The 15,671-nt window shown below is 35.8% G+C and overlaps 1 protein-coding gene across 1 annotated transcript in view; it reads right to left on the bottom strand.

Moving 5' to 3' along the window:
* The window catches only part of LOC133525230 (uncharacterized), a 48,929-nt gene that overhangs the window by 30,545 nt on the left and 2,713 nt on the right, over positions 1-15,671 (bottom strand). Inside the window, 1 exon segment of the mRNA XM_061861519.1 lies at positions 11,865-12,105. Within this exon segment, the coding sequence (XP_061717503.1) occupies positions 11,865-12,105 (241 nt within the window).

Here is a 15,671-nt window from a genome sequence, read left to right as displayed (position 1 = left end):
TATGACATTTGGAGAACCTTTACACCTCCAAATCTTATTATTGTGTATTATTATTTTTCTCAGACCGTGGGGACCTTATACATCTCCAAACTTAATGTATTAACCGTGGAGACTATACGTCTCTGTCATATTGTATAATATACTTGACTTGGTACATACTAGTTATGTACAGAATGTAGCATTAGTTTATGAGACTGCTAGTTTAACAGTCCAGACGCGGTTTATTTATTTAGTCTAAATTTTATTTTGACACTTGGAGAGACTTTACACCTCCAAATTTTATTAATATTAGTACTCTGACATTGGGGACCTTTTATAATAATAAATATAAATAAATAAATAAATAAATATTATAGGACATTATTACACAAATTGACTAAGTCCCACAGTAAGCTCAATAAGGCTTGTGTTGAGGGTACTTAGACAACGATATATATAATATATAAATATTTATTAATACTTAAATACATAGAAAACACCCATGACTCAGGAACAAATATCCATGCTCATCACACGAATAAATGCCCTTACCAGGATTTGAACCCGGGACCATCGGCTTCGTAGGCAGGGTCACTACCCACTAGGCCAGACCGGTCGTCAAAACCTTTTACATCTCCAGATTTAATGTGTTTTTAACCATAGAGACTATACATCTCTATTGTATTGTATTAATTATTTATTTTAAGATTATTATAATGTAATGTTTACCCAGGTATTGGCTGTTGTATTTATAAATGTTGTTATGTATTTTTCATGTCACTATATGATGTTACTATAAATGTTGTATTGACTTGTAAAAGAGCCCTTGAGGCCTACTTGCAGAATAAAATTTTGAATTTTGAATTTTGAATCTTGTAATGAACTTTGACCACGATTAGGTTTCAAGGTCTGATGATGAAGCCGGAAGATAGGCACTGGCATTCCATGATGGAATATCATATCATAGTCGTGTTTGCACTTGTGACTTGTGAGAAAGGTCACGTAATGGACTTAGGACACGATCAGGTTTTTTACGTGCATTTATAAAAGCGTGTTTTTCTAGTGTTTTTAGGGTTCCGTAGCCAAATGGCAAAAAACGGAACCCTTATAGATTCGTCATGTCCGTCTGTCTGTCCGATTCTGTCACAGCCACTTTTTTCCGAAACTATAAGAGCTGTACTGTTCAAACTTGGTAAGTAGATGTATTCTATGAACCGCATTAGGATGTTTACACAAAAATAGAAAAAAAACAATAAATTTTGGGGGTTCCCCATACTTAGAACTGAAACTCAAAAAATCTTTTTTCATCAAACCCATACGTGTGGGGTATCTATGGATAGGTCTTCAAAAATGATATTGAGGTTTCTAATATAATTTTTTTCTAAAATGAATAGTTTGCGCGAGAGACACTTCCAAAGTGGTAAAATGTGTGTCCCCCCCCCGTAACTTCTAAAATAACAGAATGAAAAATCTAAAAAAAATATATGATATACATTGCCATGTAAACTTCCACCGAAAATTGGTTTGAACGAGATCTAGTAAGTAGTTTTTTTTTAATACGTCATGAAATAAAAAAAAAAAAAAATTTTTCATCATACCCATACGTGTGGGGTATCTATGGATAGGTCTTCAAAAATGATATTAATGTTTCTAATATCATTTTTTTCTAAACTGAATAGTTTGCGCGAGCGAACCTTCCAAAGTGAAAAAAAGTGTGTCCCCCCCCCCGTAACTTCTAAAATAACAGAATGAAAAATCTAAAAAAAATATATGATATACATTGCCATGTAAACTTTCACCGAAAATTGGTTTGAACGAGATCTAGTAAGTAGTTTTTTTTTAATACGTCATGAAATTAAAAAAAAAAAATTTTTTTCATCATACCCATACGTGTGGGGTATATATGGATAGGTCTTCAAAAATGATATTAATGTTTCTAATATCATTTTTTTCTAAACTGAATAGTTTGCGCGAGAGAACCTTCCAAAGTGAAAAAAAGTGTGTCCCCCCCCCCTGTAACTTCTAAAATAACAGAATGAAAAATCTAAAAAAAATATATGATATACATTACCATGCAAACTTCCACCGAAAATTGTTTTGAACGAGATCTAGTGAGTAGTTTTTTTTTTAATACGTCATAAAATTAAAAAAAAAAATTTTCATCAAACATATACGTGTAAGCTATGTATGGATAGGTCTTCAAAAATGATAGTTAGGTTCCTAATATCATTTTTTTCTAAACTGAATAGTTTGCGCGAGAGACACTTCCAAAGTGGTAAAATGTGTGTCCAAAGTGGTAAAATGTTGAATAAGATCTAGTAAGAAGATTTTTTTTTAATACGTCTTAAATTGTACGGAACCCTTCATGCGCGAGTCCGACTCGCACTTGGCCGCTTTTTTAAACTATTCATTTATTGCAATAACTCAAAAACGGCTGGACAGATCATGCATGTTCGCTATAGAGTATTGACTAAGCTTTTGTTTTACGATTTTCTTTTTCATATTTTTTAGACCCATGGTTCAAAAGTTAGACGGGGAAAAATGTGTACACATTTTTTTCTTTCCGAGTGATTATTTCCGAAAATTTACTCATAACCTATCCAAGTGGGAGGTATGTACCTTAAAAAACACTTTTTAGTTTTTATTTTAACGTTCTGTCGCCGTACATGATTTATGTATCCATGCCAAATTGCAACTTTCTAAGTTTCTAGCACTAATGATCATGGAGCAAAGCCGCCTGTCGGACAGTCTGTCAGACAGACGGACATGGTGAAACTATTAGGGTTCCTAGTTGATTACGGAAACCTAAAAACGTAGACTTCTAAAACATGGCTTTCTTAAGCACGGTGCTGGTTTTTTTTTGTCACGTGGATCGCAGTCATCCGAAAAATTGACTAGTAATATGTTTTAGAAACCCAGATCTAGACCACAAAAATTAATCTATTTTCACTTCGTTCATAAACATAAGGTTACCAGTTTTGACGCTACATACTAACAGCAACAAACTTTAGATACTGACGTTGAATTGATCTTAGGTCATAAGGTTTAAATTATTGACAATTAACATTGGTAGTAGAATCCTGGAAAGGTAAATGAGTGCTGAGACTGAATTTGATAGACGGTTTACATCCATTTGATTTTATACCTCAACAGAAACCACATAAAGTCTTACCTTCCTTCAAACTTAACTACCTAGTACCTATTTTTGGTTGTACAATAAGGAAACTCCAGGTCTTAAATTAAGAAATATTCTTGTAAAATTGTTTGTAAACAACTGTTTGTATCTTAATTAAATAAATAAATAAAGTCGATATTACAGCACGCAAGCACCCAATAAAGTTGACATAACAGCACGCACTTTACCCAGATCAGTAACAACACTTGTCTACAGAGGAATTATAAATGACCTATGCAATCATCCCTCGAAGTCTTGTCGATTGTCGAGGCACAGTTGCCATCAGATATATCAGAGCGGCTCAGGCCAAATATCTGAACAAAGCCTTTATTATTCAAACGATAAAGTGCATGTTTAGATATTTTGAGCACCTTGGCTGCTTATAGAAGCGACCGCGCGACTTATATAGATAAGTGATAGAATGTAAGTACTAATAATTAACAATACGTTTAACTAATCAAAGTAATCATTGATGAGTCTTATGTTCTAACCCCCTTATTCATAAACGTTTACTAAAGTTGACAAGCCGCTAATAATCATTTGTCCCTTTCCGACGTATTGGTATGATGGAAAGGGACAAACGATTATTAGCGGCTTGTTAACTTTAGTAGACGTTTATGAATAAGGGGGTAAAGGTTTACAGTCAGTTATCAGCGTGGACGTGTTAGCCAGTTTCTTGATACTCGGCCGCGGCCGCAGGTGTGCATAAAAAGGCAGCGCAGAACAAAACCGCAGACCTTATCGCTACGACTACGGTAAACTAAAAAGAAGGCCCGCGTCGGATTCGGACGTGACTTACAGAGAACAACACTTAACTGACATTTTATGAGCCTTGTGTCAATGCAATAAGGTTCAAGGATGATTAAGAGTGTCAATGCACTCATTTCCACATAAGCAGATTATGTTTTCCCTTGAGAATTAATTTAGCAAGGTGTATTGGAAAAGCGATACAGTTACAGTAGCGTAAGTGTTGTTAAAGTATGAATTGTTTATAGTTTATAATACGAGTAGTAGATACATTTTTTGGCAAAAATGTAATTTTTGGTACAATTTTTTAGCGTTGGCTGTACTTTTCTTTCCACAGACAACGTATACTTGTGGAGACAATTCTAACAACCTCAAGCACAATTAATTTGCGTTGTTTTATCAGTATCACAGAGTTCCCATGGTCACCTTCTGTCATGATCAGCTCCATGTCATTATAATATTGCACTGTCATCAGATTGACATATGTAAGCAAAAATTAAGTTCAATCGGAAATCGGGAAGTAGGTCAAATTTAGCTTCGAAGATGTGACCCACACTAACAAACAGACATGACAAGTGAAATAAAAACTTGTAATTAAAAACTACATTGACAGTGTATAGAGGTGCCACTTATGTTAAAATTAAAGATTGCACATGTTAACTGCAGTGCTGCAGTCTTATTTGTTCTGATCCATGTGAACAGAAATCCAGCCTCAAGTATTTTGTTGTCGGAACGGCGCAATATCTCCTCCGGAACGAGGCAAGTTAGTTAACGCGAAAAAGTTAGGGACTTCATTACGGAAATCACTCATAATTATTATATCTGAATCCATTTTCGGAATTACCCCAATACACCGAATTTTGAAAGGCTCTTATGAAAAAGGCAATATTTTTAACCGAATACAGAGGACAAATTAGGCGAACACCCCCTTGTTGGGGTAGGTTAAAGATGTCTAACTTTTTTAGAACTTTTTTTATAATCATAAAGTTAAATTGGCCAGTGACCCAGTTCACGCAGTGGACTAAATTGAAGGTACGGATCGCCCGTGGCAAACCGGTTTGCGTTATTTTCAATTTATTCGCATTGCAAAAAAGTAGGTAATCCACTTTAAAGTTATGATTTGTACGATTTGCCCTCATAGTATGGGGTGTCATTCGATGAAAGTTAAAGCCGGTTGTACACACTCGTTTTCGACGTGTCTCGACGAGTGTGTGCAGCCCGCATAAGGTATACCTAACATACGTACAGATTTGTTCGTCAGATCTTTCTGGCGGGCAAATTTGTCAATGTAGGTGTGGGAGGAATTTTGCTACGTATTTACTCTCCAACCTTGTCGTATGTGTGACAAGATTGTGGACTCTATAATGCCCAGCCCAGCTTAGGGCTGACAGCCCAGCCGTGTAGAGTCTGTGTGGAAAGAGTAGAGTCGTGGAATGTATGAAGCCCAATACATTCCACGACTCTTCTCTTTCCGAACAGACTCTAGCGTAGAGTAATGTAGATGGGGAAGCGAAAGCGGTGCGGAAACAGAAGCGTTCCGTACGGCGCGCGCCCTTGTTGCGAGCTTTTATTTAACTTGTAATGTAATGCTGCATATATGTTTAAAGATTCTTTATTCTCATAAGAATTTGTACAATTCACTTAAAATGAGAACTTAAAATATATTCATTTTATTTACATATTTCATGTCACAAAAGGAGCGACAGACACTGATTGCAATTTACAATAAGCACTTGTTATTATTTTGCCGGTAAGTATGTTTAAGTAAGTATTTGTATTAGGGGGTAGGTAAGTGAACAAACAGTGCGCGAAGATCGCTGACGAGGAAACAGAATGGGCGCGACTAGATGTGGCCTCGATATGTGTTATTATATATTATTTCAATCATTTTTAATTGTAACATAAGATAGTGTAAAATATAATTTATTATTTAATTTACATTTTAATTCGGTTCATTGTTATTACTTTTATGACTAGTTGTATGTATTACACGTGTTGACATATTTATATTTGTATTCACTAGTATATTTTCATGTATTTAGAAATATTACTTAAAATAGTGAAAAATAATAATTTTTCAAATATAATATTTTAATGACTAGATTAATATACCTATACCTAATTGCATAATTATCATTTAACAACTATTTCAATCATTTAAAAATGTTATTTGTAGTATTTATATATTTCTTAGTTTAGGTATTAACTATACTAGTATTGAAATAAATCGGAAAATATAGACCCGAGGTAGAAGAGAACATCATGCATATCATATTTTTACTTAATTAAATGTTATGTGATAATTATTTTGAAATCTTAAATAGTTTATAGTATGGATCATGTCATTTTTAGCTTTGCATTTATTGATTTTTTGATGTGCTGTTTTAGCCTAGTTTTAAAAATGTTTATACCTTTTGTTTCTTTTATATTTGTTGGCAGGCTGTTATACAGTTTTGCGCCATCATAGAGAATGCATTTCCTTCCATAGTTTGTTCTTGGTGTACGTAGTATAAGGTCATTAGCATTTCTTAGTTTGATCTTTTGGTGGTGGTGTTTTTTTGTAAAACTAATTTGTACATGGATATTGTTATTAATTACTTTTCTAATTAAAATGCATGTTTTATATGTGTATGTTTTTGTTATGTCCATTATGCCTGTTTCTGAATAAACTTTTTTTGTAGGCGTTAGATGAGCATATTGAAATAGGGCTTTTATCAATTTGTTTTGTGCTATTTGTATTAAAGAAAGGTGACTCTTTGCGGCTGTCCCCCAAATTTCAATAAGGTAGTCAATGTGGGGTTGTATGAGGGTGTTATATATTGTATATTTTATGTGTTTTGGAAAGCACCAGGTATTTCTACGAAGTGCTCCTGTTAGTGAAGTTATTTTGGTTTTCAGTTTTTCAATGTGTGCTTTCCAGTTTAGATCTTTATCCAATATTAGGCCAAGGTACTTTTCTTTGTCAACTTTTTTGAGTATTTCATTATTTAATTTTAATGGTTCATAGCTAGGGATTTTTTTATTTTTAGCCAAGAAAAGGATGTAGTTTGTTTTATTAATGTTGATTGTTAAGAGATTTTTCTGGAACCATACATTCAGCAAGTTGAGATCGGACTGAGCTTCTGCTAGGATATTTTTGATAGAGTTTCCGAAATAAAATAGACTTGTATCGTCAGCGTAGAGAGTTATGTCTCCTTTAAGACCCAATTTACAAATATCATTTATATAAATTAAAAATAATAACGGGCCCAAGATCGATCCTTGAGGGACGCCGCACAATACAACTTTTGGGTTGCTTTGGTATTCGTTTAATTTGACAACTTGACGCCGATTTAACAAATATGATTTAAGTATATTAAATGCTGACCCCTCAATTCCTAGACTATGTAATTTATCCAATAGAATTTTGTGACTGATAGTATCAAAAGCTTTTTTTAAATCTATGAATACACCAAGAGCAAGTTGTTTCTTATCGATATTAATTTTAATTTTGGTTACGAGGTCTATTGTTGCAGAAAGCGTACTCGATTTAGATCTGAAACCATATTGTTTTTCAAATATAAAATTAATTGAGTCCAAGTAATTTTCTAGCCTGATATAAATAAGTTTTTCAACAATTTTTGAAATGACTGGCAGCACTGAGATAGGCCTATAGTTTCCAGGGTCCGATTTTGGTCCAGTTTTGTATATAGGCGTAACTTTCGCAATTTTTAAGCTGTCAGGAAATATCCCTCTCTCAAAGCAGTCATTAATACATTTGGTTAAGCCATCGACAATTAGATGTTTAATGCATAAGATCGATTTTACTGTTATTCCATCGAGACCACAGCTAGTGTTGGGTTTCAGATTATTAATAATGTTCATAACTTCACCAGGGTTTGTTGGTGATAGTTCTAGAAGTTTTGAGTCGGTAGTTTTATTTGAATATTCACTACTCCTGAAATTCCGATATATTTGTGGTATTTTATTTGCTAGATTAAGACCAACGTTAGCAAAAAAGTCATTAAAATATTCACAAATCTCTAGTTTATCTGTTATAACACTTGTATCAGTTTGAAGCTTATCAGGTATAGACATTTCTTTGGCTTTGTTGGCCGACAGGCTATTTATCAAAGACCACATTTTTTTAGGCTTTGTCTTGCAGTTCATGAATTCTTTGTAGTAATATTGGCTCTTTGTTTTTTGGATATCCGATGTGACACTATTTCTTTTCTTACGATACTCTTGTATATATGGTTACGATATGTATGATTGTATGGGTCAAATCTTGCAAGTTAAATTTCACCCACTTCCCATTATTCAATCGAGCTGAAACTTCACATACATTATGTAAGTTGGGTGACAATGCAATTTTATGGTACCCTCGAGCTGATTTGATGATGGAGACAGGAGGCGGCCATAGGAACTGTGTGATAAAACAACGTAACGTAATTGTGTTTGACGAGTATTAGTTGCCAGTTGAAAAAAAGAAACAGTCAGCGATAATAGCTATATTATCAAAAATGTATTTTTATACAAAAAACTTATTATTACTATGTTGTCGCTATACTCGCTATGTGTAGCACAGTATATCACCAAAAGTTGCTGAGCGGGTATGGGTAGGTCTGCAGGCGCTCGTACTTTCTTGACAGTAAATAGTTATTTGTACAACAAGAGAGCAAAGTTTGATATTTCTTCGAGTGCTCGTTTTGAGTCCCGTGCAAGCGAAAGATTCTATAATAGATACACGAGCATAGTGAGTGAATCTAATTTAGAATCTTGAGCGTAGTAAGGGACTCAAAAGCGCACGAGATGTAAATAACTTTGATCTCGTGTAGTATTTACACAAAAATTTTCACGTCTGTCAGCCATCAAAAAATACAACCTGAAAAAATGTAATCCAGACGGCTTTAAAATTTTATCTTAATTACTCTGAAAAAACACTAAAATTGTGTTCGTAAAATCGCTCGGCAATAAGACTAGTTATTTTATACTAAAATAGTATATACTGCTATCATATGCAGGGTAACGACAACGTTATACGACTGAAAGTACATAGATGAAAATTAGACATATTTTCGTAATTTTTTCACTCGAGCCAACTTTAACCTTTTTAGTTTTGTAATATTATACTTAGTTAATTATTTATCAAGTTAACTGAAGAATGCGGATGGTTGATTAAACTATTTGCGTACTTAGGTTTGGTTAGGTCAGTTTAAGTTCTTGTGGCTCTTTAATGGATCGTCGGTGGACCATGTACTCTGCACCAAGGTTTACGAGATGTTAGCGAACAGTGTGGACAGTGTCCGCTACAGTCGACGTCAACGGTATCTTTACACTTTTGCACCTTATTCCTTTGTAATAATGCTAAAACGTATCGTTGACGTCGACCGTACATTCAATAAACTGTACCATTATCTGACTATATAAAATAAACTTTAAGAATAATCTCATTACTGTGTCGTTGATGTTAGGTCAGTGACTACGATGGGCGAATCACCTTTTAGAACGACACTATAATAATCTGTCCACGACATTTCAACTTCAATCGGAAATATCGCTTGTAAAATATATTAGTTTTATATAATTTATGTCACCCGTTAAAACAAGAGATTTGCTGTCTGATAGACCTAAAATTTAGACAAATATTTAATTGGAAACGTAATTACTTGGTAACTCTAGAGATACTTGTGGTAACGCCAGAGGCGTGAAAACTGTGGGTCTTAAAGTTCTCCCACATATTAACGTTAACTTACAGGTACGTAAACTGTTAAAAAAAGTTTTTTATTGTAGACTTGGTTTTTGAAGTTGTTTTAATATGTAGCCTTACGCTAGGTCACCCTAATCACCTACCACGATGAACGCCATACCTCTTAAGGTTTATGAAATGCAGCTCGGTGACAGACAGGCAGACGGACACGGAATTTTAGCGGGGGCTTAATAATAGGGTTTAAGGGCGCATGCCCGCACCCCCGCTCGTGTGCGTGGGTTTGTTTAACAGACTGATCATTGGTGGACCTCATTGTATAATACGGTAACCTAATTGTCAGTTTCCCGTTTCCATTTAACAGTCACAATATCTCAAGGAAGGTCCTCGAAAGATTTACGCCTTTTAAAACCTTTAACCAGAGTTTCTGATACATCATGTGGACAAAATTTCAAATTCCGATCCGATGAATTTGTAATAAACTTTTTTGAAAGTATTGTAATAGTAGTCAGGTTTATTGTTTTGTTTTGTAGGATAATTGTACATGATAATGCGAATTTATTACCTACACTTTAAAATATAATAATCGTGCATTTAGCCAATGTCGAAATTGTCACACGATATTTTCTGTGACAAAGTAATATAACAATGACATTAAAATTTATATATTTTAGTTATTATTAATTTATATATCCATTCTTCCCGTTTCATTCTTAAAAAGAAATCAAACAACTATGTAAGAGTGCCACTACCACGGTAGTTTTTTGTGCATAAGCCATAGTTGACAACCCTAGAGCGATCGCCGAGCGTAGGTATGAAAAGTGAAGTACATACATGTGATTGACTTCTGTACCTATTTGTTTTGTGACCATGCGGCCTAAATCGAAAACATAAGCTTGACACAGCTACTTCATGCCAAGAAGGTGTTGGCATGAAGTAGCGGCGTCACTGAAAAATCTGTGGAAAACGGGGAAATGCTATTTTTGACATACGAGCGATAGAAATTGAGAATCTAGTGGTATTGACCACTCGTTTTCAATTTTATTAAGTAGAATTTAATGCTTAGTAGTGGATATATGTAGTATGGGACGATACACAAAATTCGAAAATCTGCCCCCTGTTCGCGCAAGATCCCTTGCGCGCAATAGATCCGTCAAGTACTGCCATATGGCCTAAATTGGAAAACATGAACTTGACATTGACACCTCGCGTCAATTAACAGAAGACTATTGTGCTGCCCCCTATAGTTCATAATCACTCCCTGTGGCTTAACTAAACGGCTTGATGGAATGAGATGGGATGTAATATTTTTCGGGTTTCGACGGGTAACGAATTACGAATCTAAGAAAAGGGGAAATTGGGAATTTTAACGATTCGCAATGTGATGATTTAATTAAGCATCTTGTGTTGTTGTTATTCAGATAGCCTACTTTGGTAATCTTTTAATTGGAAAGATTAGATAAGTGAAATTAAACTGAAGGAGATGCGTAATTGTGAAGCAAGTGTGGAAACAATAATTCAATCTGAAAGTATACAATCTTAAAATTTAGGTACTTTTTTCCTGTAAGTGTATGTTATTTAAAGAACTGTACAACTTAGCAGCACAGCGGCGTTGCACGTCTTGTTTACGCTGCTGTCGGTGTCCGATCTCGACCTCAAGCGGTCTTCAAACTAGGGTGCGAATACGCGTGTCAGTCCGGTGTGCGAGCTCATCGGGGACATCGCAATATACGTGCATAACGCGGTCACGCTCATACACATTAGCGACTTGCATGTTCGCATCAGTGTGATAACCGCGTTACGGCAGTCACACGGAAGCGCAGAAAAGCTTTTAACGAGGCCGAGACCGAGCAAGGCATTAATGATCACCCAATCAACTTAACAAACCCGGCAATTGATCGCATTGAGATCTACTCGCCAGCCTGGCTTTCGGCCTCGTACCAGGCAAGCGTGAGGACTGAGAAAGGACGAACGGTGCATCAGAGCTCACCTAACTATCTTATTTATGATATGCAATCACACTGGGTAGTTCGCCACTTAAAAGCAATAACGTTGCCTGGTCTATTCTATTACTGGCCTTTCATACTTTGGCTCGTCGACTGCATTAAGGAAACGACCCAGTGTGATTGCACTCTAATAACCAACTAGACTATTGGTTGGAGTCTGAGCTCTACTTTCGGCCTTGCTCAGAACCGCACCGCGCTCGGAATCTCCAAACATGAACCATTGGCCCTTCGCATTAGAGTTCTGCTATCTGACCTTCGCATTATTACTCACCGCAGAAGTCCCTCGAGGCCTGCTTCTCCTCGATCTTCGCGTTAATACACGGCTCGCACGCCGAATGCAGACACTCCATCAGCTTGGGCGTGCCGTGGGCGAGCGCCAGCGCGGTGCCGCAGAGCGCGCAGCGCGCGGCGGACAGCGCGGCGCCGGCGCGCGGGGAGGCCAGCGAGTCCGCGCGCTCGCCGGAGTCGGCACCGGGCCTCTCGCCTTCGGCGCCATCGCACGCGCTCACCACCTACAACAGAGCTTTTATCATGCCTCAGTTACGAAAAGCCTGCTCCAACGCTGATGCCGACCGCCATACATTGGTTCCAGCGTTGAATGTGCGTTCCGTGGGCCCCGGGTAAAACGTTATTTTGAGCAAATTCGCTTAACACTGACGCCTTGACCTGAATGCCAGCGGGCGGCGGGAGACGAGCGAATTAAGGCTTCCTACGGTTATTGATATTGTTTAAATTTTTTATGCCAGTCGGCGTCGAGCATACTCGCTGGAATCGTCATTCTCGTGGCCTCTGAATTAAATTCAGATCAACTAATCATAACAGTGAAAAGCAATTGAGAAGCAATTAATTTTTTTATTTAGTTTAACAACAACAATAAATAATGCTTCTTATCAGGCATGATTAACTGACTTGACTAAAACCTAAATATTCTGTCAAAACAGTGACCAATGACCTCCACGATCACTTTAACAAAATTCTCTAATAACACTTAATATATAAGTATATATATTTTTTTTTTGTAAGGCAGGAAGGCAGTTAGTGTAACTGATAATACATGAAATAGCCTGAATCCAGAGTCATCTTAACAAACTTAGATATGTTTTTAAGTTTTATTTTATGTTTGTATCTACCATTGATTTTACGCAATTTAATAAATGATATTTGGTCCCATAGATTTATAACTAACCTAGATGCCTAGTCTGTACATCCCTAGTGAAGCCATTTCGAGTACGACATTATGTCGCCCTCGTGTCATCGTATCCGAACGGCCCTCGCAGTACTCAAGGTCGAGTTGGTTTGTGTACACCTCCCGGTTATAAATTAAAAAATACAAGAAAGATAGTTGTTTGTGCGGTGAATTGGTGTCACAACACATCAGTGAATAAAAACAAACCGCCTGATATAACATTTCATGCGTAAGTATCCAGTTTAATGTGATATTTTTACGTAATTGTAAATACAAAAATCCAAATTTTCGTCAGCCGCCATTACTTATAAATGTTGCCAGGTGATATGAATCTTTTTTCCTCCAAATGAGGCATGACGATTACATTGATAAAATTAATATGCTTACTTTAAGTTCCTTGTATGACTATAGAAAATATTCTTTTTTAGTTTTTCATTCTTTTATTTCAAATTATGTTTTGTCTTTTATAAAATTACAGTTTAAATTCATATTTTTATTTTGTGTGATATTCGTTTTAGATTTCCGACTGATCCGCTTCTGTCTGCGAGATGGACGGAAAAAATTAGATTAAATAGGAACGATGCAATATGGAAACCGACTAAACATAGTCGAATATGCTCTCGCCATTTTGATGAGCAAGTAAAGTAAATTGTATTTGTGGAACACAGGTGTTACAGTTAAGGTCTGTAAAAACGAAACGCAACTGTCACTGTCGCACTTATATGGAAGACTGATAGAGAGACACAAAGCGTTTCGTTGTTCGAAGCAATAGCGATTGCCACCTTGGCTAGGCCTGCAGGTACAATTACTAGTACTGACGATAAATAGTTATTTGTTTTACAAGTGGAAAAGTTGTTGTTTAACCGCTCGTGCTAATATTGCTACTCGAGCTAAATAAAGATCCAAAATGTCGAAAAATGGAATCTTGAGCGTTGCGAGGGTTTCAAGTTACGAGAGTTAAACAAATTTTGCCCCAAGTGAAACACAAAACTTTTCACCACACTAACCCGAAGAAAATATTAGTCAAATAAAATCAAACCAAATCAAATCCAAATGATCGTCATTAAATATTTATCATTTAAAATCATTATTCCAAAGTCAATTCTACCAGCTATTATCTGTGCACATTTGTAAAATAAAAAAAATAAACGTTTTTTTATTTAAACATTATTTCACAAAGTACAGAAATGCAAAGTCCTTAAAAGAAACCTTGAAAGCTTTTGCTACAAATTTAATATCTACATACACACTCCCAAATGATTGATAGCCAAGTATAAGGATGTGGTTAAAAGTTAAAATCCATCTACTTTAAGGGGAATAAATGAACTCTGGCAACCCGTTTTTGTATATATGTGTGTGTCGCTGAGCGTAAGACACGAGCGTCGCACGCACACATCGATCGAGTTTCGGCTTCACTTTTGGCAGATTAGCCTTATGAGGACTAACTGTCTATGTGTGATAGGTCAGTGTTTGGTCCCATGAAGACTAAGTTTAAGTTGCACTCATTGTTATGTACTGTCATGTCTGAAAATATCGATACGAAAGAGTACCAAAAATATGTATACACGACTTTATTGCTCATATATTAAGGTAGTGTATACATATTTATGGCACATTTTTCGTACCGATATTTTCAGACGTGACTGTATAGTAAAAAAAATTTAAGGTTGCAATAGCGGTCATTGACTTGACCCCTAACCCGAAATCGTAATTTTCTAGCGATAAATCATCTATCTATACAAAACTGTCGCAAAAAATTCATCGCTTGTGTATCATAATACAGGGTAGGATGGAGCCAAGAGCTCATTAGGTGCGTACGGGTGTCATTGCAAGTGTTAATTTAATGATAATATGTCATTTTTACATCCAAAAATAAATCTAAAATACGTTTAAGTCTGTTTGTTTATTTCTACATGGAGATGAAGTAATTTTTAATAATAAAAACATCAACTGAGCACTAACACCGCCGGCAGTACCCGCTAACTACTCAGCTATCCGCGGCCGGCGATACCACAGCCTTACATTTTATGAGTGTCGAGAGTCAGGGGTGGGGCACACTCGGTCCCGTCGGTCTTGTCTTTTAATTATATTATTTATTATATTTATTTTACTGTTCCAGTATCGTCTGGCGACAAGGCAATTTAAACCTTTTTATCTAAACCTACCTAATGTTATTTCAAAGACAACGTGGAGCCAATAACCAGATAATGGAAAATAACATTTTGAACTAGACACAAAAATATGAATAACAATATATGCATTTAGAAAGCGGGCCGGCACTGCATCTACAGGGATTATCTTTTACTACTTAGTACAAACGTACAATGTAGCATTGACAAGTTATTGTAATTAGTATGTTCATGCACAAGTAATAAGCTCGAAACTTCTTTGACAAAAACAAGTAGTTACTTTATCTGCGCTATCTTGTTTACGTCTTATCTTCCCATTAGACGTGGTGTTTTTGAAAACTCCCCCGACAGGTAAACCAAAATGCAATTAGAACCATTCGATAATTGTTCGTGGTACGTGGTGGTGTTATACGCTTTTAGTTGTGATACTTATTTATATATTGAAGACTACCAGCTTATTTTTCTCTGTCTGTATCGGTATAGGTACTTCGGAACCTAACTAGTGGGTGCTAGTGGTCCTTGGAGTATGTCTCACTTTTTTGTCTAGTCTCGAAAGTGTTAACCAATAAATGTTATAACTGCCTATACCTACACGGAAATGTAAAAATTGTTTGTTTACTTTTATTTGAATACCTAAACATATAGAGTATGGTTACGTTTTACTTTCTTATGTTCGATAGCTAAACAATAAAAAATATAAATATATTTCAAATACTTACCTTAATTCCTTTTTCTGTTCTATGAAAGAGTACTAATAAAATCA

The sequence above is a fragment of the Cydia pomonella genome, chromosome 14 (genome assembly GCF_033807575.1).
Source record: "Cydia pomonella isolate Wapato2018A chromosome 14, ilCydPomo1, whole genome shotgun sequence".
Taxonomy (NCBI): Eukaryota; Metazoa; Arthropoda; class Insecta; order Lepidoptera; family Tortricidae; genus Cydia; species Cydia pomonella.
The sequence above is the reverse complement of the archived record's forward strand: the minus strand, read 5'-3'. Positions and strand labels throughout refer to the sequence as shown.